The sequence below is a fragment of the Coregonus clupeaformis genome, chromosome 1 (genome assembly GCF_020615455.1).
Source record: "Coregonus clupeaformis isolate EN_2021a chromosome 1, ASM2061545v1, whole genome shotgun sequence".
In the NCBI taxonomy this organism is placed as follows: Eukaryota; Metazoa; Chordata; class Actinopteri; order Salmoniformes; family Salmonidae; genus Coregonus; species Coregonus clupeaformis.
The window spans coordinates 79,669,131-79,697,096 of record NC_059192.1 but is presented as its reverse complement, the minus strand read 5'-3'; the positions used below and the strand labels follow the sequence as shown (position 1 = coordinate 79,697,096).

At 41.5% G+C, this 27,966-nt stretch overlaps 1 protein-coding gene across 1 annotated transcript; it reads right to left on the bottom strand.

The window, feature by feature from the left end:
- Positions 1-191: 191 nt before the first annotated feature.
- On the bottom strand, positions 192-27,966 carry LOC121584049 (secreted frizzled-related protein 5-like). Its single transcript, XM_045224972.1, has 3 exons — positions 26,941-27,966; positions 13,988-14,065; positions 192-1,701 (listed from the first exon to the last, which is right to left on the bottom strand). The coding sequence occupies exons 1-3, from the start codon at positions 27,527-27,529 to the stop codon at positions 1,373-1,375; spliced, it is 996 nt and encodes a 331-aa protein (XP_045080907.1). The 5' UTR covers positions 27,530-27,966; the 3' UTR covers positions 192-1,372.

The following is a 27,966-nucleotide window of genomic DNA, read 5'->3' as shown; positions in this document are numbered from 1 at the left end:
TTGACAGGAGCAGCTCTAGCAGGGCAGAAATTTGACGAACTGACTTGTTGGAAAGGTGGCATCCTATAACGGTGCCATGTTGAAAGTCACTGAGCTCTTCAGTAAGGCCATTCTACTGCCAATGTTTGTGTATGGAGATTGCATGGCGGTGTGCTTAATTTTATACACCTGTCTGCAACGGGTGTGGCTGAAATACCTGAATCCACTAATTTGAAGGGGTGTCCAAATACTTTTGTATATATAGTGTATATTCACATGCGAGCTGCACACATAGACTAGTGTCAGCGCAGACAGCAAGAGCACGCAGCTCTCAACTGGTTGTTGCATGGAGCAGCTCACAGAAGAACGACATCGGTAAGTAGAGTAGGTAGGAAAGACATTTCAACTTGATGATATGTAAATGCTAACTAACAATGGGTATGCAAACCAGGTATTGAAAAAGTGTGGTCCAAAGTCTTTGCTGAATCTTTGCAATGTGCAATTTAGTCATCATGCGCTGTTTGAATGAAAATGTAAGGCAAAAAACCTTTCCAATTAAATGTTGACTGCAAAGTAGGCCTACCTGGTAGAATGATATCATTATGATTTGTATCAATTGGGAGGTCATTTTTTTTGCTAACTCCGCCATCACATGTAGGACATTGTACACTACAGAAACACCGCTAGCCAAATCTGCCCTACAAAGGCAAAATGCAGTAACTACGAATTTGGTCAAAAATCTTTGATCTGTTCTAATGGCTAGGTATATTATTGTGGTATTTAGTTTCCTGACACAAGAACAAGCCAGTTTGTCAGAATATATCATGGAGTATCAGAAATTGCTCTGTCTAGACAGAAAAATACTTTGAAGACAGTTTTGCAAAAACAAAAAAATATGTAGTTGCTGCATTTTGCCTTTGTAGGGCAGAAATGGTCTCTTGCTAGGTGTACACTTGAATTAAAGGGCAACTACACCCTGACAAAACTATTTTATTATGATTTTTCCCAGGCCTCAAAAATGGTCCCCTGATGTGGTTTAAGCATTGTTGTGGACTTAGAACATACATTTTTATTTCTTTTTTTCTATTTAAAAAAGTGTAATTTTGAGAGTGAAAACCTGATAAATCTATAGGAAAAATCTAAAAGTATAGGAAAATATATATATTTTTCTTATTTCCTTTGACGGGTGGGCCATTTGGGATTATTTTGGGTAGAATTAGAGTATACCCACTTCTACAGGCACAACTACACCACTGGATATGAAGGATACATCTCCACGGTGTCACTGGAAAACAGTATGATAGGTAGGACCCTGGAAGGATAGAAGGGAGAGGGGGGGGGGGGACAACTGGGGAAGACTGGGAGTAGGGTTGTGATTGTTGTATCACTAAGGTCACTGGAAGACAGTATGATAGGTGGGACACTGCTGACTCTTCATGTACTTGATGGCGAACTTCAACTCCTTGCTCTTCTTCTCCCATTTGTGGATGGACATGAGCAGCAGCTGCTGGTCCACCTTACGGCCCATGATGAGGAAGTTACTGCCAAGACTGTCGAGCTGAGCACAGGGGCAGTTGGCTCCGTTCTTTATGTACAGTGTCAGCTTCTTCAAGTCCTTCTTACGCAGGACACCCATCTTGAACACCTTCTTCTTCTTCTGGGCGGCGATGAGTTTACGGTCGCCCTTCTCCTTCTTCACTTCTTTGATTTTCATCTTGATAGCTAGGGAGGAGGGAGAGAAAGAGGATGGAGAGAGGGAGCGAGGAGAGAAGAGGAGAGGGACGGAGGAGGGAGAGAGAAAGGAGAGAGAGGGGAAAGTGACGGGGGAGAGAGAGAGAGAGATATGAGAGGGAGGAAATATGAAGAGATATACAAAATTGGATCATTGACTTGCAATTTTATTTCAGATGAACATCCTAATGATTGTGTTGCCTTTAAACAACATATTTAACTTGTTTGAATCTATGGCAGGGTAAACAAAGACAACATGACATGATCTAAACAAAAAAACATGCAATCCATTCTTTAGCAAATCAAATCAGCCTAACATTGGACTTGATAATTCAAAGACTATATGAAAGCTAATCATGTGTTTTGTGTTGTGACCTGGCCATTGCTTTGACAGCACACAAACGCATGCATGCATGCACGCACACACACACACACAGTTAGATCCCGTCCAAAGCACAAGGGTACTCTACACCTCTCTAGATCAGGGTTTCCCAAACTCGGTCCTGCAGTATTCTCTTACTCACTGAAACCCAGTTATGAATGTCAATATTCCTACATGTGGCACTGTATATTCCTCTATATGGTTGTTTACATTCTGATGAATCACAAATAGATAGCATCAGCGTAGATATCTGCTATGACAAACAGAGCATTAAGCTAGCGACTCCTATACAATCATTTATACAGCTTAATGTACACATGTGAAGGCGGGTTAAAATGGGGCTGCCCTCTGTGTCTGTGTGTGTGTGTGTGTGTGTGTGTGTGTAACAGAGAGGAATTCTCCATGTGAACACACTGACAGGCTAAATGAATCATGTTGAGGGTAAGGACCAACGTTGGTATGACACATCGCTATGTTTCCAACCGCCTAGAATATTGCCATTTCACTTCTCGCCTGCTGTTTTATAAACATATATTTCATACGTTTCATACACACATATATATTTATATTTACATGTTCAGGGGGATATGTGTCTGTTTAGTGTGTGTGTGTGTGTGTGTGTCCCACCGGCTAGGATTTGACCTGAGACATTGCACAAAATAATGCCATGGAAAGAGTTGTCTCACACAGTTTTCAGTGATGAAACAGCAGGTTGGATGGCTATGGCTATTTCAGCAGGGCTCTCTACTCGATAAGTTTAGTGTTCCCCACTACAAGCACATTATGTGTGGATATCTTTGCGTGGGGATTAGCGGTTACCTTGTTCTATTAGGTGACCAGGGTGGGTTTTCTTTTTCATACCAGACTTTGTTTATGTTTTTTATTCTTCTTCAACTTTTGGGGGTTTTATTTGCTATTTCTGGAGAAAAAAATTTATGGATCAGTTGTTATTGTATTCTGGCATCTATCCTTTTCCCACCTGACTTTACATGGCTAGGCCTAATATCATGAGAGGGATATAGGCCAATTTCTTTACTGAATTGCGATGATTGCCTGCCGTTTTGAGTCAGTCAAACATTATCTCTACAGCTCAAACTGGTTTCATAAAAAATCGTCATTATTTTTTCAACATCAGACTTTATAATATACTTTATAACCCCTCTTCATCTGACACTCCAGAGATATTGTTATCACTTGATGCTGAGAAGGCGTTTGATCGGGTGGAGTGGGATTATCTATTTTATACTCGCAAACTATTTGGATTCGGTTCCAATTTTATATCCTGGATCAAAGACCTTTGCTCCTCCCCTTTGGCTGCAGTGCACACAAATAACAACGTTCCATCCAATTTTCAACTTCAACGTGGGACAAGACAGGGTTGTCCATTATATCCTCAACTGTTTGTCATCGCAATTGAGCCTTTAACCATATCAATACGTAATAACACCACTATCAAAGGTATTCGAAGAGGGGGCTTATAGCATAAAGTTTCACTCTATGCAGATGACATGCTACTATATACAGTGGGGAGAACAAGTATTTGATACACTGCCGATTTTGCAGGTTTTCCTACTTACAAAGCATGTAGAGGTCTGTAATTTTTATCATAAGTACACTTCAACTGTGAGAGACGGAATCTAAAACAAAAATCCAGAAAATCACATTGTATGATTTTTAAGTAATTAATTTGCATTTTATTGCATGACATAAATATTTGATACATCAGAAAAGCAGAACTTAATATTTGGTACAGAAACCTTTGTTTGCAATTACAGAGATCATACGTTTCCTGTAGGTCTTGACCAGGTTTGCACACACTGCAGTAGGGATTTTGGCCCACTCCTCCATACAGACCTTCAGGTTTCGGGGCTGTCGCTGGGCAATACGGACTTTCAGCTCCCTCCAAAGATTTTCAATTGGGTTCAGGTCTGGAGACTGGCTAGGCCACTCCAGGACCTTGAGATGCTTCTTACGGAGCCACTCCTTAGTTGCCCTGGCTGTGTGTTTCGGGTCGTTGTCATGCTGGAAGACCCAGCCACGACCCATCTTCAATGCTCTTACTGAGGGAAGGAGGTTCTTGGCCAAGATCTCGTGATACATGGCCCCATCCATCCTCCCCTCAATACGGTGCAGTCGTCCTGTCCCCTTTGCAGAAAAGCATCCCCAAAGAATGATGTTTCCACCTTCATGCTTCACGGTTGGGATGGTGTTCTTGTGGTTGTACTCATCCTTCTTCTTCCTCCAAACACGGTGAGTGGAGTTTAGACCAAAAAGCTCTATTTTTGTCTCATCAGACCACATGACCTTCTCCCATTCCTCCTCTGGATCATCCAGATGGTCATTGGCAAACTTTAGACGGGCCTGGACATGCGCTGGCTTGAGCAGGGGGACCTTGCGTGCGCTGCAGGATTTTAATCCATGACGGCGTAGTGTGTTGCTAATGGTTTTCTTTGAGACTGTGGTCCCAGCTCTCTTCAGGTCATTGACAAGGTCCTGCCATGTAGTTCTGGGCTGATCCCTCACCTTCCTCATGATCATTGATGCCCCACGAGGTGAGATCTTGCATGGAGCCCCAGACCGAGGGTGATTGACCGTCATCTTGAACCATTTTCTAATAATTGCGCCAACAGTTGTTGCCTTCTCACCAAGCTGCTTGCCTATTGTCCTGTAGCCCATCCCAGCCTTGTGCAGGTCTACAATTTTACCCCTGATGTCCTTACACAGCTCTCTGGTCTTGGCCATTGTGGAGAGGTTGGAGTCTGTTTGATTGAGTGTGTGGACAGGTGTCTTTTATACAGGTAACGAGTTCAAACAGGTGCATTTAATACAGGTATTGAGTGGAGAACAGGAGGGCTTCTTAAAGAAAAACTAACAGGTCTGTGAGAGCCGGAATTCTTACTGGTTGGTAGGTGATCAAATACTTATGTCATGCAATAAATTGCAAATTAATTACTTAAAAATCATACAATGTGATTTTCTGGATTTTTTAAAAAATTACAGACCTCTACATGCTTTGTAAGTAGGAAAACCTGCAAAATCGGCAGTGTATCAAATACTTGTTCTCCCCACTGTATGTCTGACCCTTTAACTGGTCTTCCAGAGATCCAGGTTCTACTAAAGACATTTGGTAAAATATCCGGGTATAAGGTTAATCTACAAAAAAGTGAATTGATGCCTATTAATCCTTCTGCCATGCAAACTAATTTTAGTCATGTGCCCTTCAGAGTGACTACACAGAAATTGAAATATTTGGGTCACACACAATTTCAAAGATCTCTATAAAGCCAATTTCCCTCCCTTGATACTTCGCCTGAAACAGGATCTTGAACACTGGGATTTACTTTCTCTTTCTTTGGGAGGAAGAATTAACACTGTATTACCTACGGTTTTATGCTTATTTCAATGTATTCCTATCTTACTGACAATCTTTTTTTATCTCCATAGATAAACTGATATCTGCTTTTATCTTGAACGAGAAAAACCCTTGGATACATAAGAATGTATTGCAGAGATCTCGTCCCTAGGGTGGTCTAGCACTTCCAAATGTTCTATATTATTACTGGGCAGCTAATATAAGAATCATTCTATATTGGATGACAGAAATCCCTGATGTAACAGGCCGAAAAGGTTGACCTTGGAGATCTCATCCTGTGGCCCCTCCACCTTAGCCACTTACTCTGCTCAAAACTTGCATTAGCTGAGCCTGTTTCCAAATACACAAAAAAAAATGGTGGGCCTCCCGAGTGGCGCAGTGGTCTAAGGCACTGCGTTGCAGTGCTAGCTGTGCCACTAGAGAACCTGGTTTGAGTCCAGGCTCTGTCGCAGCCGGCAGTGACCGGGAGACCCATGGGGCGGTGCACAATTGGCTCAGCGTCGTCCAGGTTAGGGGAGGGTTTGGCCGGCAGGGATGTTCGTGTCCCATCGCGCGCTAGCGATTCCTGTGGCGGGCCGGGCGCAGTGCACGCTTACACGGTCGCCAGGTGTACGGTGTTTCCTCCGACACACAGGTGAGGCTGGTTTCCGGGTTAAGCGGGCATTGTGTCAAGAAGCAGTGCAGCTCGGTTGGGTTGTGTTTCGGAGGATGCACGGCTCTCGACCTTCGCCTCTCCCGAGTCCGTACGGGAGTTGCAACGATGGGACAAGACTGTAACTACCAATTGGATACCATGAAATTGGGGAGAAAAAGAGGTAAAAAAAACTATTGTGAAACATTCTCAAAAAATCTGGAAACGGTTCAGGCAATCGTTTGGTCTCAGTGAATTTTCAACTTCTGCCCCATTTTTTAAAGAACCATACATTATCTCCATCATTATTAGACCAGGCGTTTCATAACTGATTTGGAAAAGGGATCTCGTCACTGAACGACTTGTACATTGATATGGATTTAGCATCTTTTGAACAGTTAGTACAAAAGTTCAATATTCTTAGATCCCATTTCTTTAGATACCTGCAATTGCGTAGTTTTGTATCTTCATACTCTAGTCACTTCCCATCACGCCCACCTACCTCCTTTCTAGATTCTATTTTTAAAGTCAACCCTTATATCAAAGCTTGATCTATACGTTAATAAACTTGCACAATCTGGATTCCTTGAACTCTCTTAAGAACCAATGGGAAGAGGATTTAGGTGAACAACTTTCAGACGAAACTTGGCAGAGTATGCTTCAGAGAATACATTCTTCATCTATATGTCTAAGACATGCTGTAATTCAATTTAAAATAGTTGGTCAAAGGCAAAATTATCCAAGATTAGACCAGAAATAGATCCCACTTGTGACCAATGTAAGCAGGCTCCTGCTACTTTATTACACGTTTTGAACATGCCCGAAATTGACAGATTTCTGGACATCCATTTTTGAGACGTTTTCTAAGAAACTGGAGAGACCTATAGAACCTTCTGCCTTTATTGCATTAATCAGAGTGGCACTACAGGAGGCCCCTCTAAACAGTTCTATGGGCAACATGCTGACATTTACTACTCTTCTAGGTAGATGTCTTATACTATTTAAGTGGAAGGATCGGTTTCCTCCTACTTTTAACCATTGGATAATTTCACAACTCCATAAACTTGCCTAGTTAAATAAAGGTAAAAAAAAAAAAAACGTTTTATTAACTTTTTGTTTTAGAATATCTTAGTATTTTTTTTTTACTATTTCATTATATTACTCATTGTATATATATATATGTATATAGAGCATGGGGGGGTTGGGGTGGGTTTGATTTGATTTGGTAGGGGATCTGTGTGTGTTCTGCCCTCTAACCTGTTATGTCTGCTATTGGTATAATCATAAAAAAATGCCAAATAAAAAAACAGTTGTAAAAAAAATATACACTGTTTTGCAATGAAGGTCTACAGTAGCCTCAACACCACTCTGTAGGGTAGCATCATAGTGTAGCCGGAAGAAAGCTAGTTTCCATCCTCCTCTGGGTACATTGAGTTCAATACAGAACCTAGGAGGCTCGTGGTTCTCACGCCCTGCACAGTAATTATTACAACTTCCGGAGGATGACCTCCACCTATCAGAGCTCTTGCAATATGTTGTCCACCCAATCAAAGGATCAAAAAATGAATCTAGTACTGAAAGCATAAGCTACGGCTAGCTAGCACTGCAGTGCATAAAATGTGGTGAGTTGTTGACTCAAAGAGAGAGAAAGACAATAGTTGAACAGTTTTGAACAAATTAATTTCTTCAAAAATGAAGGAGAAGTGAGAGATTTATTTTTCTTTATTTTTATCACTTTTACTTTCACTTAGCTAGCGAATGCAGCTAGCTAGTTTAGCCTACTCAAACACATGGCTCAAACAGAGCGGGATGCTATGTTAGCTAGCTGGCTATGGCTATCCAACACTGGAACTCTTCCAAGTCAAGGTAAGCTTTTGGTTATATTAATTTATTGCCACCAAGGCCTGCCGGTGCAACTGCTAAACTGCTTGCTGCTGACTGTACACTGTACTTGTAACAGGTTTACTAACACGTTAGTTCTAGTTCTAGTATACTACTATGACGTTAATATGGTGACAAGGATGTAGGCTGTGTGTAGCAGTTAGCGGTTATGATATGAAGGTTTGGCTTGGAAAGTTTTTTTTGCCTGGTCACAGGAAGCTGATGTGTTGTGCACTGAAATCCACAAGCGAAGGGAAAAGGTGAGAGGAGAGTACATACATGCGAGAAGGAATTATACAACAAGCAAAGTGATCATGCTGTTTGTATGTTGGCTGCTATGAAAGTGAAATGTGTTTGTGTGTGATCAGGGGTGTTTTCATACCGTCGATTCTGTTGAAAAACATTTCTTAAACGGAAATAAATGGAACGAAACGGGGATAAACATACCTGAATTTTTCCAATATAAACTAGTTTGCAACTGTTGGACTAATGATTACACGCTAGATCAGCTAGATGAAGGCAAGAGTGTGCAAGGTGGTATTGAATATGTCAATGTCTGTCACCTTGATTACTCAAATTTCTCTTGACCTGTGCACCTACGTTGTAAACTTTCATTCATAGGCTAGGTTGTAGCAACCTCATGATGTGTATAGGGAAAATTTTAGTATCATGTAGTAGCCTAAACCTATCAATGTTACATTGAGCTGGGTGAATGGAATATGAATGACATTCATCCAATATGCTGTAATAGAAATAAGGCCATGCTCATAAAAAAAGTATTGTCCTCCCTCATCTTAAACAGCACAGACTGCCACTGGTGTGTGTGCATTTGCATGTGTGTTTCTGTGTGTCTTCAAATGGCTATCTGCCTTCATACGCAATCATATTACATTCTAATAAGAGAGTTATTGCGTCATGCTTTTCCAAGCTATATTCCCCTACTATTCTCTTTCATTCCCCCTGGACTCTACAATTTACCATTATTCAATCTCACAATTAAACAGACAAATAAATATATCTAGATGTGTTTGTGACCTCATGCTAGATGACAAAGGATAGGACGGCAGTGTTGGCTGCTACTCTAAGTGTGAAAGAGAATGAAGACATCGGATGTGTCCCAAATTGCATCCTATTCCCTATATAGTGCACTGCTTTTGACCAGGGTTTATAAGGGTCTATGTAGGGAAAAGGGTTATATTTGGGACACATTCCCTTTTTTTGTGTTTCTCTTGGATTTGAATAATGACACTATTCCGCCATGCTTCAACCAGAAGTACCTCCTTATTAATTAAAGGTTTGGCTGGTATCATATGAACTTGTGGGTAATGGACAGCAATTATATTTTGGTAAATATCTTACATTTTGGGGTGAGTTTTTAACTTGTTTTCTAACACATAAAAGAGGTAATAGTGTACTCTGTGATCTAATGTACAAAAACCTGAAAGACGTGGAATATCTTCGCTTTAGTTGCTTGTTTTGAACAATGATTGACTGCCACTAGAGATCTGGACAGCTTGGGCAATGTCCATGATTATCATAATCATTCAATGAATAGTTCTACACAACCCTACAAAGGCTAAGCATGTGTGTGGCTTTTCCACACACACACACACACACACACACACACACACACACACACACACACACACACACACACACAACATGATTTCTACACACAGTATCCAGTCCAGAACAATATAAACTCTAAAGACTTTGGCAATGATCTAGAGATAGTTCAACGTAGAAGCTTTTGAGAGTTATAGTCTTGTAGGGACAAGCTAAAAGTATTGGCTAATGTTTGACCCCAACAAGATCTCACGGTTTTACCAATTTGACTTCAGATTCTAATGTTTATCCACATTTCTCCAAACTTCAAATTTCGAAGTTGCTCCAAATGTCACATTTTGAAATGTTTTGACACCCTGGGTTGCTCCTCCTGCTCTGCATCATTCCGTATGGTTAAGTTATGGGTTAAAGTGTTTGGATAGTGTTAAAACAAAAGCAATTACACTGTTAAATTCAGATTATTCATTTTGAGATAGGGTTAAAAATTCGGAATGGGATTACACCACCCCTGTCCACAGCATCCTAGCAAAATCCAAGCATACTTGATGGTAATAGCGCTCACTGTTGCCCCTAGTGGACAGTTTTGAAGGCATTCCCCGACGTCCTCAAGACATGGACAGAGGTCCAATTTCGAAGTCAATCTTGAGTGATCTGGCTGTTGACCCAGTGTGTCCTGCTGGGACCATTACATCCGGGGAACCAGATAGGGACGTTACCTCATAGTTGCGGGAAGTAGGGGTGCTGAGGGTTCTGCAGCACCCCCTGAAAAAAACAAAAAACTATAATATATACAGTACCAGTCAAAAGTTTTTCTTTATTTTTACTATTTTCTACATTGTAGAATAATAGTGAAGACATCAACACTATAAAAAAACACATATGAAATCATGTAGTAACCAAAAAAGTGTTAAACAAATCATAATATATTTTATATTTGAGATCCTTCAAATAGCCACCCTTTGCCTTGATGACAGCTTTGCACACTCTTGGCATTCTCTCAACCAGCTTCATGAGGTAGTCACCTGGAATGCATTTCAATTAACAGGTATGCCTACTTAAAAGTTAATTTGTGGAATTTCTTTCCTTCTTAATGCGTTTGAGCCAATCAGTTGTATTGTGAGAAGAAGATAGTTACTGCAAAGAAACCACTACTAAAGGACACCAATAAGAAGAAGAGACTTGCTTGGGCCAAGAAACACGAGCAATGGACATTAGACCGGTGGAAATCTGTCCTTTGGTCTGATGAGTACAAATTTGAGATTTTTAGTTCCAACCGCCGTGTCTTTGTGAGATGCAGAGTAGGTGAATGGATGATCTCCGCATATGTGGTTCCCACCGTGAAGCATGGAGGAGGTGGTGTGATGGTGTGGGGGTGCTTTGCTGGTGACACTGTCTGTGATTTATTTAGAATTCAAGGCACACTTATCCAGCATGGCTACCATAGCATTCGGATAATTTGTTTTTCAACGTGACAATGACCAAACACACCTCCAGGCTGTGTAAGGGCTATTTGACCAAGAAGGAGAGTGATGGAGTGCTGCATCAGATGACCTGGCCTCCACAATCACCCGACCTCAACCCTATTGAGATGGTTTGGGATGAGTTGGACCGCAGAGTGAAGGAAAAGCAGCCAACAAGTGCTCAGTATATGTGGGAACTCCAAGACGGTTGGAAAAGCATTCCAGGTGAAGCTGGTTGAGAGAATGCCAAGAGTGTGCAAAGCTGTCATCAAGGCAAAGGGTGGCTACTTTGAAGAATCTAAAATCTAAAATATATTTTGATTTGTTTAACACTTTTTTGGTTAATACATGATTCCATATTCATTATTTCATAGTTTTGATGTCTACAATGTAGAAAATAGTAAAAAATAAAGAAAAACCCTTGAATGAGTAGGTGTGTCCAAACTTTTGACTGGTACTGTATATATTTTTATAAATATATATATTTATTTTTTTCGGCGACAGTACCCACAACCCAAAACATCTTCCCGCGGCCATGCGTTACCTCAATGTTGTATGGACATTATTATCAGGACATTCCCTGAAATGTAACATTTCAAACATGACATGGCACACAATGAGTAGAGATTTACATTAAATTGTTTCAAAATGCACTTAAACTGAACTCGAAGTTAACACAACCTGCTGACTAGATTTCTTAAAATGAGACTTTTACACATATTGTTGTCATCCTTCATCCCATCTGTATTATTGTATCTTTCACATATTGTAATCGGGGTTGGGCAGTAACTGATTACATGTATGTACACCTTTCTGTTTTCAATTCAGTTTAGCATTAAAAAAAAGGTGCAAGTTTAAAGCTGCAATATGTAACTTTTTGGGCAACACGACCAAATTCACATAGAAATATAGTTATAGATCTGTCATTCACATTGAAAGTAAGTCTAAGAAGCGGTATATCTGTTCTATGTGCCCTATTTCTATGCTTCCCGTTCTTAAGTTTAGTTTTTGCTTCTTTTACTTTTGGTTTTGTACTACACCATCTTCAAACAGCTGAAAATACAATATTTTTGGTTACTGAAAATATATTTTACAGCGGTTTAGATGGTACAATGATTTTCTACACTTGTTTTGTCACATAAACAAAAATTTGGTGAACAATTACAATTCTAGCAACTAGGAAATGGCGGAGCGATTTCTGCATATTGCACCTTTAAGTTTGATCCACCTGAGCGAGTCTGTCTGTCTTCTAATTCCTCTTACGGGGAAAGTAATCCAAAAGTAAGTAATCAGATTACGTTACTGAGTTTGGGTAAACCAAAAGTTACGTTACTGATTACAATTTTGGACAAGTAACAAGTAACTAACGGATTACATTTAGAAAGTAACCTACCCAACCTTGATTGTAATGGAATCATTATTATGGTAAGCCCCGTGTAGCTCAGTTGGTAGAGCATGGCGCTTGGTTCGTTTCCCACGGGGGGCCAGTATTGTTATTTTTTTACAAAAAACATTATGCACTCACTAACTGTAAGTCGCTCTGGATAAGAACGTCTGCTAAATGACTAAAATGTAAAATGTGTGGTTCTCCTCACGATTTACATGTGGTGATGTGGCGGTTAGCCGATGTCCTTAATGATTTCTGTGTTTGGATGAGTGAGGGAGAGATTTGTGTGTGTGTAGGGCTGGCACGGTAATTGTATAATTCTGTAACCAACGATTATGGATGAAGACCGTCATGAAAATAAAATACTTCACATTCAAGTCAACAAATTTTACACAAAAGCAGCAAAGTAAAAGTAAACCTGGTTTACATCTAAAATACGATATAAGGAGAGATGAGTCGAGGCTAAACTAGCCAGTTTTAGAATTTTGTGTTGGGAACGAACAGCTGAACAGCAAGATGTTGTAGCAAACAAGTCTTAGCTAGGAACTAGCTCCGCAGCAGGAGCACATGCAGTTTTTTGTGTGGATTTTATTGATTTATTTTTGCTATTCACACTATGTGTTTCTCATTACTGTCATCGTCTCTGGAGTGAGATGTGTGTGTGTGTGTGTGTGTGTGTGTGTGTGTGTGTGTGTGTGTGTGTGTGTGTGTGAGAGAAGGCAATCTACAATATTGAGTTGTCAAACTAAAACTGTCGTCTTATCAGCCATTCCTGTTAACTGGGTTGTTCCACGAAAAGAGTCGCTTTTGCATCCCTTTAAAATGTATAAAGTTGTGCACCAATATACAATTAAAAGCCTGTTATATTAAATTAATTGCCCTTTATTAAAGACAACATGGAGAATTCAATCAATCAGATTTTTTATATGTATAAAGACTTGCTAAAGTACCAAAATTAAGCATGCCCCTCCGTGCACCCTCTGACTTCTAGGAAGATTTTAACCCACTTAAGCCCCCAAAAAAGTTTTCACCATCATTGTAAAGCCCTAGTTATTTTGTTGCTTTAACAAAGTCATTTCTGAATCATCTACGTATGTCCCTCATTTAAGGTCAACCCTGTTACTGATCTCTCGTTTTAATATGGTGAAACTATTCATTTTTTATACTTTTTTTCCCCCAAAAGAAACATGAAACATCTAATAGTCAAATAAATCATAGTGTAAAAGCAGGTGAGCTGGTTCTACTCTTTTTGGCAATTAGCCACCTCCTTTTGCACACAACAAGCTTCCATTCCCCACGTCACAAGGGGATTTATGGCTGATTTAAGATGAAATCATCAACCCTGTTACGGTCAACCCTGTTACTTTATTTGGCACTTAATAGGCACTTACTATAATATTTTGAGATGGGAAAATATGTTTTTTATTAAGTTGAACAGGTTGACTGAATGTACAAATTAGGTGAAATCAAACGTTTTTTCCGACTACACTTCTCAAAAGGCACTGAATTGGTGGAATGACCCAACTACACATATCACAGGTCACACTGCTGTGTGTTTGTGTGTGTGAGTGTGTGTGTGTGTGTGTGTAGTACTTACCAAAGTCACTGGCACAGTAATGTTCCATAATGGTGTCAGCTTTCAGTTCGTTGTCACACGGAGGGCAAGCTTTAGATGCTGGGGAGAGAGAGAGAGAGGAGAATGATTGATATTGTAGCAAAGGCTGAGGGCAGTCCCAACCTGGGCTTGAGCCTTGGCCCTTCCGACTTTCAGCCCAATACCTTAACTGTCACACCAAGATATCCTAACCTCTTGATGACAAAGCTAGGTGTTGGGTTAAGGTCGCTACAATATAATGAATTAGTATTGAATTTATTAATTTCAGCTAGGGTAGACAGCTGCTTATATACAACAGCCAGAGTACTGTAGAGTAGAGTAGAGTGGACAAGAGTAGAGTAGAAGGCTACAGTAGAGCAGAGAATAAGCTTGTTCATACAGTGCATTCGGAAAGTATTCAGAACCCTTGACTTTTTCCACCTTTTGTTACGTTACAGCCTTATTCTAAAATTGATTATTATAATTGTTTTCATAAATCTACACAGACCACCACAAAATGAAAAAGTGAAAACAGGTGTTTAGAATTGTTTGCAAATTTATAACAAATAAAAAACAGTAATAACTTATTTAAAGTATTCAGACCCTTTGCTATGAGACTCAAGATTGAGCTCAGGTTCATCCTGTTTCCATTGATTATCCTTGAGATGTTTCTACAACTTGATTGGAGTCCACCTGTGGTAAATTCAATTGATTGGACATGATTTGGAAAGACACACACCTGTCTATATAAGGTCCCACAGTTGACAGTGCATGTCAGTGCAAAAACCAAGCCATGAGGTCGAAGACCGTAGAGCTCCGAGACAGGATTGTGTCGAGGCACAGATCTGGGGAAGGGTACCAAAACATTTCTGCAGCATTGAAGGACCCAAGAACACCAGGGGAGAAGGGCCTTGGTCAGGGAGGTGACCAAGAACCCGATGGTCACTCTGACAGAGCTCTAGAGTTCCTCTGTGGAGATGGGAGAACCTTCCAGAAGGACAACCATCTCTGCAGCACTCCACCCATCGGGCCTTTATGGTAGAGTGGCCAGACGGAAGCCACTCCTCAGTAAAAGGTACATGACAGCCCACTTGGAGTTTAGCAAAAGGCACCTGAAGGACTCTCAGACCATGAGAAACAAGATTCTCTGGTCTGACGAAACCAATATTGAACTTTTTGGCCTGAATGCCAAGCGTAACATCTGGAGGAAACCTGGTATCATCCCTACAGTAAAGCATGGTGGTGGAATTATCATGCTGTGGGGATGTTTTTCAGTGGCAGGGACTGGGAGACTAGTCAGGATCGAGGGAACAGAGTAAAGTACAGAGATCCTTGATGAAAATATGCTCCAGAGTGCTCAGGACCTCAGACTGGGGCGAAGGTTCACCTTCCAACAGGACAACGACCCTAAGCACACAGCGAAGACATTGCAGGAGTGGCTTCGGGACAAGTCTCTGAATTTCCTTGATTGGCCCAGCCAGAGCCTGGACTTGAACCTGATCGAACGTCTCTGGAGAGACCTTCAAATAACAGTGTATCGACACTCCCCATCCAACCTGACAGAGCTTGAGAGGATCTGCAGAGAAGAATAGGAGAAACTCCCCAAATACAGGTGTGCCAAGCTTGTAGAGTCATACCCAAGAAGACTCAAGGCTGTAATCGCTGCCAAAGGTGCTTCAACAAAGTACTGAGTAAAGGGTCTGAATACTTATGTAAATGTGATATTTCCGGGTTTTATTTTTAATACATTTGCAAACATTTCTAAAAACTTATTTTTGCTTTGTCATTATGGGGTATTGTGTGTAGATTGATGAGGGGGGAAAAACAATTTAATCAATTTTAGAATAAGGTGTAACATAATAAAATGTGGAAAAAGTCAAGGGGTCTGAATACTTTCTGAATGCACTATATATAGATCAGCCTGTGCTGCTTTATGCCCTTGTCTAGACTGAAGCACTTGTTTAGAAGCTGCCTGTCAGAAGTTATTTGCTGAAGAGGGAATATATAGCGCAGGATCTTTAGTGATGTTTTCACTGCAATTACTCTTGAGAAAATGTTTTAATTTGAGAAGTTGTATATTTTGGTGTTGAGGCGTGGCGTGTGTGTGTTTCTCATTACTGTGTATGTGTGTTGTGGGTGGGGGGTTGGCTTGTGTGTGCGTGCATCTGTGTCTGTGTTCATGTTTGTGTGTGTGTGTGTGTGAGAAAGGTAAACGGCTACAGTAACAGTTAAGTTTAGTGAACAGTGATTTTGTCTGCAGAAGCAGAGAACCAGTCACACAGTATATTCAAACATGAAACACATATGTGTAATCTGATACGCTACAGTGGAAAAAGGAAAAAGTGGAAAAAGGAAAAAGCAAAGCAAAATACTCAAATTAGGTTCTCGTCTCAGTTTAACTAACTCTGATACCCCTGTGTGTGTGTGTGTGTGTGTGTGTGTGTGTGTGCACATGGGTGTGTTAAATCACATGGTTTTAAGAATGTCTATGCAGTTGTGTTATCCCGTTTCATATAGATACCGAAATTAGTTAATTGATCCACACAACAAAGGTTAAGGGAAGAGAGAAAGAGAGTAGGAGGGGAGACAGCGGGGGTAAGGATGTGGTTGTCGATATGTTTACCACTGTAACATCCACTGAGTGTACAAAACATTAGGAACACCTTCCTTATATTGAGTTGCACCCCCTTTTGCCCTCAGAACAGCCTCAATTCGTCAGGCATGGACTTTACAAGGTGTCGAAAGCATGCCACAGGGATGCTGGCCCATGTTGACTCCAATGCTTCCCACAGTTGTGTCAAGTTGGCTGGATTTCCTTTGAGTGGTGGACCATTCTTGATACACAAGGGAAACTGTTGAGCATTAAAAACCCAGCAGCGTTGCAGTACTTGACACACTCAAACCGGAGCACCTGGCACCTACTGCCATACGCCGTTCAAAAGGCACTTAAATATTTTGTCTTGCCCATTCACCCTCTGAATGGCACACACACAATCCATGTCTCAATTGTCTCAAGGCTTAAAAATCCTTAATTAACCTGTCTCTTCCCCTTCATCTACACTGATTGAAGTGGATTTAACAGGTGACATTAATAAGGGATCATACTCTAGTTTTCACCTGGTCAGTCTATGTCATGGAAAGAGCAGGTGTTCCTAATGTTTTCTACACTCAGTGTATATATCTGTGGGGCAGTGTGAGTAAGCTTGCTATGACTAGATATAGCATGTCAATGGGAAAAAGCATTAGCCATCTGCTGACTGTACTTTTCAAACAAAGCTGGGTCTTTGCTTATAGTTGTGGTAAATACTTATTTGTCATTCTCTCCCCACACAACATCCCACTAGCCTCCCTCACTATAATACTGAAGCATTTGGTAATGTTGAATTTAGACAAGGGTCTTAGAGGCAGATATGCTGACATACAGTAACTGAATTTTTAAGGATAAACCATTGTGTGTATATATATATATATATATATACAGTGGGGAGAACAAGTATTTGATACACTGCCGATTTTGCAGGTTTTCCTACTTACAAAGCATGTAGAGGTCTGTAATTTTTATCATAGGTACACTTCAACTGTGAGAGACGGAATCTAAAAAAAAAATCCAGAAAATCACATTGTATGATTTTTAAGTAATTAATTTGCATTTTATTGCATGACATAAGTATTTGATCACCTACCAACCAGTAAGAATTCCATCTCTCACAGACCTGTTAGTTTTTCTTTAAGAAGCCCTCCTATTCTCCACTCATTACCTGTATTAACTGCACCTGTTTGAACTCGTTACCTGTATAAAAGACACCTGTCCACACACTCAATCAAACAGACTCCAACCTCTCCACAATGGCCAAGACCAGAGAGCTGTGTAAGGACATCAGGGATAAAATTGTAGACCTGCACAAGGCTGGGATGGGCTACAGGACAATAAGCAAGCAGCTTGGTGAGAAGGCAACAACTGTTGGCGCAATTATTAGAAAATGGAAGAAGTTCAAGATGACGGTCAATCACCCTCGGTCTGGGGCTCCATGCAAGATCTCACCTCGTGGGGCATCAATGATCATGAGGAAGGTGAGGGATCAGCCCAGAACTACACGGCAGGACCTGGTCAATGACCTGAAGAGAGCTGGGACCACAGTCTCAAAGAAAACCATTAGTAACACACTACGGCGTCATGGATTAAAATCCTGCAGCGCACGCAAGGTCCCCCTGCTCAAGCCAGCGCATGTCCAGGCCCGTCTGAAGTTTTCCAATGACCATCTGGATGATCCAGAGGAGGAATGGGAGAAGGTCATGTGGTCTGATGAGACAAAAATATAGCTTTTTGGTCTAAACTCCACTCGCTGTGTTTGGAGGAAGAAGAAGGATGAGTACAACCCCAAGAACACCATCCCAACTGTGAAGCATGGAGGTGGAAACATAATTCTTTGGGGATGCTTTTCTGCAAAGGGGACAGGATGACTGCACCGTATTGAGGGGAGGATGGATAGGGCCATGTATCGCGAGATCTTGGCCAACAACCTCCTTCCCTCAGTAAGAGCATTGAAGATGGGTCGTGGCTGGGTCTTCCAGCATGACAACGACCCGAAACACACAGCCAAGGCAACTAAGTAGTGGCTCTGTAAGAAGCATCTCAAGGTCCTGGAGTGGCCTAGCCAGTCTCCAGACCTGAATCCAATAGAACATCTTTGGAGGGAGCTGAAAGTCCGTATTGCCCAGCGACAGCCCCGAAACCTGAAGGATCTGGAGAAGTTCTGTATGGAGGAGTGGGCGAAAATCCCTGCTGCAGTATGTGCAAACCTGGTCAAGACCTACAGGAAACGTATGATCTCTGTAATTGCAAACAAAGGTTTCTGTACCAAATATTAAGTTCTGCTTTTTTGATGTATCAAATACTTATGTCATGGAATAAAATGCAAATTAATTACTAAAAAATCATACAATGTGATTTTCTGGATTTTTTTTTTAGATTCCGTCTCTCACAATTGAAGTGTACCTATGATAAAAATTAAAGACATCTACATGCTTTGTAAGTAGGAAAACCTGCAAAATCGGCAGTGTATCAAATACTTGTTCTCCCCACTGTATATATATATATATATATATATATATATATATATATATATATATATATATATATATATATATATATATATATATATATGGTATATTACCTGATTGTCCATTTAAATGCATAATAGCAGAGTATCTCTGGACAAGGGAAAAAAACACAAATCATATGTCTTTAAATTCATGATTGCTTTGGGAATATCTAATTCAAAGTAAACTACTTCAATTCACATACATTACAAGACAATATAGTAAAAACAGGCCGCCCTATGGGCCCTGGGCAAAAGTAGTGCACTATATAGCGAATAGGGTGCCATTTGTGACCTATTCACTGACTGCAGTCAGCCCAGTCTAATTGATTGTTAATGACTAAACAGGACAGAGCGTTGGTTGTGTATAGAAGGAATGCTCTATTGAAGGAATGCATTCTCCTGACACATACCCTGGCACTGAGACAACTGGGCAGCCTGCCAATACTCCACCACCCCAGAGAAATCACAATCTATTACTCTATAGGCTGAATAATATGCAACAGCCTTCAAGTGAATCGTTCAAAACAGGCAGAGCAGAGAGGGAGAGAGAAGGGGGGAAGAGAGAGAGGCTGTGTGTGTGTGTGTGTGTGTGTGTGTGTGTGTGTGTGTGTGTGTGTGTGTGTGTGTGTGTGTGTGTGTGTGTGTGTGTGTGTGTGTGTGCGCGCGCGTGCGTGAGAGAATGAACAGAGAGAAAGAGGTAGAGGGAGAAGGAGAGAGAGAGTAACTGTTGAGTCTTTCCACTGTGAGAGTTCCCATGCATTAACACAGTGAGGCCTGCTATACAGAGAGGGTCAGGGCTTTAATTGTGTCTTGCTGACAATAAGACAAGGACACACACACACTGAGGGTTTCTGTGTGACTAAAGGGTTCGCCTCGATGCGACCCAGTGCAGTGAGGCATGTTGCACTCTGACCCCTGTCATTATCAGGCCAGACAGCTAGTTAGGACCAGGTGATAACCTCCAACCTTTGACTTTTAACCCTGGGAGGAGAACGGGTTGGCCTGATAATGAACGGGCTCTCTCTCACTCCCTCTTACTTTCTCTCTCCTCCCTCTCTCTCTTTCTTTAGTTCTATCCCTATGAGTACATGTTTGCATGCATATGTATCTGTACATGGCAGTACAAACTGGACAGGGGTCATGTAAATACACTAGCCTCTCATAATTTTATTCAAGTGGTCAGTGTATGTTCCAAACATCGACAGACAGTCAGCACTGTCATAGCCAGGTCCCAGGTCTGTTTGTGCTGTATAGCCAAGTCCCAAGGTTGCTGTCTGGTCAACGACCATAGGAGTTGGCAGGACTGATCTGGGACCAGGCTAACACTGTCAGGTCACCAATAACACCATGACCGCAAGTCATACTTGCTGGGCCTATTGAAATCACTGGCCACTTTAAGAAATGGAACACTAGTCACTTTAATAATGTTTACATATCTTGCATTACTCATCTCAAATGTATATACTGTATTCTATAATATTCTACTGTATCTTAGTCCATGCCGCTCTGTCATTGCTTGTCCATATATGTATACATTCTTAAATTCCATTCCTTACTTAGATTTGTGTGTATTGGGTATATGTTGTGGAATTGTTAGATATTACTTGTTAGATATTACTGCACTGTCGGAGCTAGAAGCACAAGCATTTCGCTACACCCGCAATAACATCTGCTAAACACGTGTATGTGACAAATACGATTTGATTTGATTTGATTTGGGCTGATGTTAAAAGGGAAAATCTGATCCAACGCTCTGTGCACAGAACACTGGCCATGCCTTTGGAGAATATTATTTTTGTTCTATAGAGGACACGCACCTACCCACACACACACACACACACAAACACACTGTGAGTATAGGATTCCTACATATGCGAGAAGCGTGCTGTATTTTAGTGGTCCCGGGGGTCAGCCCGCTGGGCGATGTTTAAGCTCTTCTCTGTCTGTGAGCATGGTGCATTTAACCAGATGTTAGTCTCACTGACATAAATCACACGCTGTATTTCGTGTGTGTGTGTGTGTGTATTTCATCCCCGTCACAACAGCGTTTTATGTCAGAAGTGTCTCTGCTCGTAAGTTAAAGGGCCCAAATGAGCCGTGAGATTGTGACCTGTGCATAGTTTAAACGGAACATTCTATTAATAAAAGCCCTCTGATACTTGTGATTGTTTGTGCAAATATGAGTGTGTGTCTGTGTGTGTGCGTGTGTGTGTGTGTTAAGTTTAGGCATTCATTCCGACTGGTTAAGGTAAGGGTTAAGGTTTGGGATAGGGTTAAAACAGAAAATAATAAAAACAAATGTCCTAGCCTACCAGCTCTCACAGTCTCACGTCAGAATTAGACGTTCATCTATGTTTCTCAAACATCAAATTTCAAAGTTGTTCAAAGTGTTTAAGGTTAAGTTTAGGCATCACCCTGAATTTTTAAGGTTAGGATGACAGGGCTTCCCAGACCTCCCTTATCTCTCTTCTCTCACTCTCTCCAGCCTCTAAACCCCCTCATCCCATTTCTCGAGTGAGCTGAGTAGATCCCATAGAGTGGTTATCAAATCCTGCAGAGGCTCTGCACCACCACTGAGTAACACCCTACAACACAGTACACATACACACTGTCAGTCTAATCCTCTTCTGCTTGTTATGCTTTAATACACTCCAGCCTCCATGTTCCGCTCTCTCCTCTAACAACCCCAGAACCCATGGTCCTGCCAGGTATTGCTGCTTGTTTGTGTTGCCTTGCTATCTCTAGGTGTCAGTTTCATGTAATCGCACACCCAGTGCCCAAACACACACACACACATAGCACGCAAACAACACAAGCACACAGACACAAAGTTGGACACTGGTAGTGTTTCTCTCTCTCTCTCTCTCTGAAGCGAGAGGTGGAAAGTGAATCTAACTCTGTTGTGCTAGTTTCCACACCAGCTCCGTAACCGTGTTCTCTTCTCCCTCTCTTTCCCTCTTTCTCTTGCTCCCTCTCTCTCTCTTTCCTCACTCTTCCTTTTTCTCTAGTGTATGTGTGTGTGTACGTGTGAGTTTGTGTGTGTGTGTGTGTGTGTGTGTGTGCACACGTGTGTGTTTATGTGTGCGTGAATGTACGTGCATGTGTATGTGTGTAGCTGTGCTATATCATGTAATTGCAGAATAGCTGGTATCTGGTTCTTCCAGACAGACAGGAGAGATCCCTCTGAGTGATAAAAAGTCAGAAAGACTTTACAGGGAAGAATGATCTAGACCTAGTGGTTTCTAAAGACCAACAATTAATTCCACTTTGAAGTGATTTTAGAGCTCTGAGTAGAGGCACAGAGGCTATGAAAAAAAAGTTTAAAAAAATAAACTCAACCTTAAAATATAAATAATTGTTCCATTTAGGCCACCTGTTTATGTTCTTTTATTTTTAACTCTGAAGTTCCCCCTCAGTTCTCCAACTACTATCGGGGGCATCTCTAGACCAGACCAAGTAGTGTATGTGTGAGATACAGCTAGGCTGGTACTCTATCCTGTGGAACAAATGTGACCTCACCAGTGGGCAAACAGTTTTACAGTTCATATAAGGAATACATTCATTAGGCCCTGATCTATGGATTTCACATGACTGGGAATACAGATATTGTATGCAGCTGTTGGTCACAGATGCCTTAAAAAAAGAGGTTGGGGCGTGGATCAGAAAACCAGTCAGTATCTGGTGTGACCACCATTTGTCTCATGCAGCGCGACACATCTCCTTCGCATAGAGTTGATCAGGCTTTTGATTGTGGCCTGTGGAATGTTGTCCCACTCCTCTTCAATGGCTGTGTGAAGTTGCTTGATATTGGCGGAAACTGGAACACGCTGTCATACACGTCGATCCAGAGCATCCCAAACATGCTCAATGGGTGACATGTCTGGTGAGTATGCAGACCATGGAAGAACTGGGACATTTTCAGCTTCCAGGAATTGTGTACAGACCTTTGCGACATGGGCCATGCATTATCATGCTGAAACATGAGAAACAACTCGCCCACACAACGCCAAACACATGGTCTGCAGTTATGAGGCAGGTTTGACGTACTGCCAAATTCTCTAAAACGACATTATGTTAGAGAAATGAACATAACATTATCTGGCAACAGCTCTGGTGGACATTCCTGCAGTCAGCATACCAATTGCACATTCCCTCAAAACTTGAGACATCTGTGGCATTGTGGTGTTTGACAAAACTGCACATTTTAGAGTGGCCTTTTATTGTCCCCAGCACAAGGTGCACCTGTGTAATGATAATGCTGTTTAATCAGCTTCTTGATATGCCACACCTGTCAGGTGGATGGATTATCTTGGCAAAGGAGAAATGCTCACTAACAGTGCACTATATTTTAGAGAAATAAGCTTTTTGTGCTTATGGAAGATTTCTGGAATCTTTTATTTCAGCTCATGAAACATGGGACCAAAAATGTACATGTTGCGTTTATATATTTTTTCAGCGTAGATTGCATCTTTAGAGGTGTTTGGTAGCAGTTGTGTGTTAGAAGGATAATTATGGTGTGTCTGAAACGTTGCAGGGTTAGGTGTAGTTTCAGACTAGGAGGCTCTCAGGACATGGAGCTGGTACATCAGAGAAGCTCTGGTTCTTAACAGCATGTCAGCAGCCTCTAACCCGCCAGGCTAGAACTGATAAGGGTTCACTCTGTTTCACACACACACACACACACACAACAACAACAACAACACACTCACACACACTCAAACACACATACATGCACGTTTGCCAAGATCAGAAGTGTAAATCTCAAATGCTCCACTCCAACAGCATGGAGACACACACCGGGAGCAATATTCAATCAAAAGCTGAAACCAGGTTTCCAGAAAAAAGTCTAAAATGTATTTTGTTCTTGAAATCGTTTATTTTTTTATGACACTGACCTTGTGATCAGTGTTTTAATAAATACATGAATCCTAACATAACAGAGTAAAATATTTAAATTAAGCCTTTGTTTTATTTGTACTTATTCCACCATGTGGGTATTTCAGAACCAGCATATCTTGTAATATCACATTGTAAGCTTGGACTTTGCAACTTTATTGTAACTATTTGACCATGAACCAGTCATTGAAATGAAATGTACACTCTGCAGTAGCCTATAATATACATGTGGTTTTCCATATAAAAAGATAAAGTTCATGTACAATTCATACCATCTACTTTTCAAGGACCATGTAAAAGAGTGAGTTATGGCTCAGGGAAGTGAATATGTCACATAGTTGATTCTAGTCCTATAAAAACATAACATCTATTTTCATAATGGAATATGGTCTGCATCCAAAATGGCACCCTATTCTCCATATCGTGCACGGTTTTTGAACAGGGCTCTGGTCAAAAGTAGTGCACTACATATGTAATAGGGTGCTATTTGGGACACATTTTCTCTCCTCTGCATGAGCTCAATGAAACAGCTCCTATGAATCTCTGTCTTCCTATGCTATCAACTGCACACATGTTGAGTGTGTGTGTGTGTGTGTGTGTTCGTAGACACTTGCTGAATGAGCTTTCCCTGAACACTTCATATTTCCTGATGAAACATGAAGCGTTTGCAGACTTTTGTTATCATTTAGAGTGTCTGGACTGATTAAAACTGACACGTTTTCCTAGATTAAGTCGGCCATATGTCTCTTCCATCCTACTTCTCATATCCAAACTTTACATTGTCCTCCTGTCCTTCTCGGCCAAGTTTGTCTGACTCTATTAAGCCAGTTTCTTGTCTTTGTACTGTTTTAAATATAATGTTCAGTCTGAAGCATAGAACCAGAAGGATTCTAGTATTATTACATAGACAGATTATATTCATATTGCCTGAGATGGTGCACTGTAGATGAAAACCTGGTTCTTAATTGACCAACCTGAGTAGAAAAGTAAAAGAATGAATGAATGAATGAATTAAACATTCTCTTTCCCATCCTAATTGAAACTGGAAAGGAACCACTCTATTTTCTTTACTTTGTTCTTTCACTTTACTTCCCTCACAACCTCCCCTCTCTCTGTCCCTCTCTCACTAAACTCTTTCCCCTCTTTCTCCTCCCTCTCGCCGCAGCTCTTTCATTCTCTCTCTAAAACCCACTCATTCTCTCCTTCTTTCCCTCACCCCCCTGTTTTTCTCTCTCATTCTCCCTCTTACACCCCCTTCTCCCTCACCCCCTCTCTCTAACTGCCCCCCTCCCCCTCTCCTTTTCTCTCTGTAGACTAATTCGCCCTCAGTAATTAGTTGGCTAGTTAATTGGCTGTCTAACTGGCGGACCAGACAAAAGACAGAGCAGGCCTGGACAACAGAGACACAGTGGAGTGTCCCCTTCACATTCTAGACTCACATTGACTCTCTCTCTCTCTCTCTCTCTCTCTCTCTCTCTCTCTCTCTCTCTCTCTCTCTCTCTCTCTCTCTCTCTCTCTCTCTCTCTCTCTCTCTCTCACACACACACACAATCTTTCTCTCTTGCTAGTTGCCGTGCATACACACACTCCCTAAGTTTCACACCTCAGGGGTCATACAGTAGTTGATTTGGGAAAAGTGTGTATTTCTCTGTCCTGCACTCGAGTCCTAGCCGGAGAGCCCTCCAGTTTTTATGGTTTTCTTAAGATTTTCTTATAGAATAGCTCCTTGATCAGCCCAGTCACTGATAATGTTCAGGAAATGTTGCTTGCTTAAATCTGTAAAAATATTAAGTCAAATATGGTTTCAATCAGCATCTGATTTTGATATTTTCTTCTTCTTTTGTTTTAACTGAGAATTTGTTTGGAAGCACATTTAAGTTTAGGGTCGGTTTCCTTGACCCAGAATAAACCTACTCCTGGAGTTAAAAGCATGCCGAATGCAGAATCTCTGAAAGCGTTTTCAGAGATTCAGGAATAGTCTTAGTCTATGTCTGGGATAAGGGTTTATCTGAAAAGCTGCTGTCCCTGAGATCAGTCTGAAACTTTCAACTTGTTCTTCATTTTATTTTTGTACACACACTAGCAGTTCTACCATACAGTCTGATACATGAACTGAAAATGTTTCCCTAGTCTACAGTAACTTTTATTTTAATCTCTGTCATTGCAATTACAATAAATTGTTGCAATATTTGACATGAAAACGTCCCCTTGGTCTTTCTTTTATGTCACTCTGTTTTATAGTAGAAGTTATTTGGAAAACATGGACATTTCACTGTGGTCTATCTATTATTCCCAGCTTTCTCATACAGTAGAAGAAACACTGACTTGCATGTTAGCTGTCCTATGGGAATATAATACATTCTGATATCTAACCTGGAACTTTACTATCCTTTCTTCCCTAGCTATATCTCATAGCAGTTGCATTGACTTAAAAGGTGTATATTTGTATCTATAACTATCAAAATAGTTTCAGTGGTTTGTTCTTTCCTGTCCAAAGATGATTCCCTCCATTACTTAAAAATTAAACATAAATCTTGTTCGACAATATATTCTGTTCAAAGCTCTGAAGCTGGAGTAAGAGTTAACCTGCATTAGGGCTTGTGCTCTCTCCCATCTAGAGCCAGTGTGATGTAATAATAATAATAATATTAAGCCATTTAGCAGACGCTTTTATCCAAAGCGACATACAGTCATGTGCGCATACATTTTTACATCCCGGGGATCGAACCCACCACCCTGGCGTTACAAGCGCCATGCTCTACCAATTGAGCTACAGAGGACCATGGCACTTCCAAGGCCATGATGTGTGGAGGCACAACAGTCAACTAAACATGTTATTACTCTAGGGAAGGGACCATTATCATGTCATTTAGGGGCTATCTTTTACACAAGTTAGTATACAGTCTCTAAACATGCAAGAAAAAATAGGGTTGTGAATAAGTGTGTGTGTGATCTTACCTGGAGCCGGGGTGGCCTGGTTCCCAGCAAACTGCATGGGGATACACAGATCATTATCAATAGGAAACTTATCACAGGTCAACATCTCTGGCCAGGGGAACCCATAGGTCTCCATAACGGGGGCACAGCTATCCCTCACAGCCTCACACAGAGAGCGACACGGGTAGATGGGCCTGTCCAGACACACAGGGGCGAAAAGGGAACACAGGAACACCTGCGTATCCACGTGGCACCGCTTGGCGAGGAGCGGCACCCAGCTACCCGCCTGCTGTTTGACCTCCGGCATGGTCTCGTGGTCCAGCAGGTTGGGGAGGCGCATCTTCTTGTAGCCCACGTTGTGGCAGAGGCGTAAATCGGCGGGGATGTCCACACACTGCGGCTGCTTGGTGTAGAAACGACCGTTGTGGAAGTTGTCCGATTGCCAGCTGTAGTAGTCGTATTCGTCGGCGGTCGAGGCAGGGGAGGTGAGGAGGAGGAGGAGGAGGAAGAAGGACATGGAGAGGGACAGTGCCATGGTGGAGAAGGGGTTAGTGAGTAGTTGTGCCTGCTGCTGCCTGCTGTTGCTGTGGTTTTTTAGTCCCTGTGCCATGTTGCTCTGAGCTCTTGGAGGGAGAAAGAAAAGAGGAACGTATCCAAATTGTCCAACGTGACACAGGGCTTTTGGAGAATAAAGGCAAACTCTTTTTGCTGAAGAAACAAACTGTAATCCTTTTTTTCCTGTCCAAGAACGAGAGCAGAAGCTGAGACAGAAAACAAAAAGAAAGTGTATATTCTGGTCTTCTTTCAACAGAGAGAAAATGTGTGTGTTAGTGTGTGTCCAGTCATCTCATCTCTGCGCTGGTAGAGCTGTGTGTCTCTGCCTCAGGTGGTTGTAAGTGGGGAGACAAGGGTGAGTCGAGGGTAAGACGAGGGGTCAGTGGAGGGTGAGTGCTGTGTGTGCCTCCTTTCCCTCTGTCTAACTCTCTGTCAAACTCTAACTCTCTTGCTCTCTCCCTGCAGTTCTCTCTATCTCACTCCACAGCTGTC

Bases quoted from the DNA above. Each gene is read 5' to 3' on its own strand.
- LOC121584049 (XM_045224972.1), bottom strand. From the start codon at position 27,529: ATGGCACAGGGACTAAAAAACCACAGCAACAGCAGGCAGCAGCAGGCA. The intron at 14,066-26,940 runs GTAAGATCACAC...CTCTCTCCCCAG, and splicing joins CCAGGCCACCCCGGCTCCAG to CATCTAAAGCTTGCCCTCCG. The intron at 1,702-13,987 runs GTAAGTACTACA...CCTCCTCCCTAG, and splicing joins TTACTGTGCCAGTGACTTTG to CTATCAAGATGAAAATCAAA.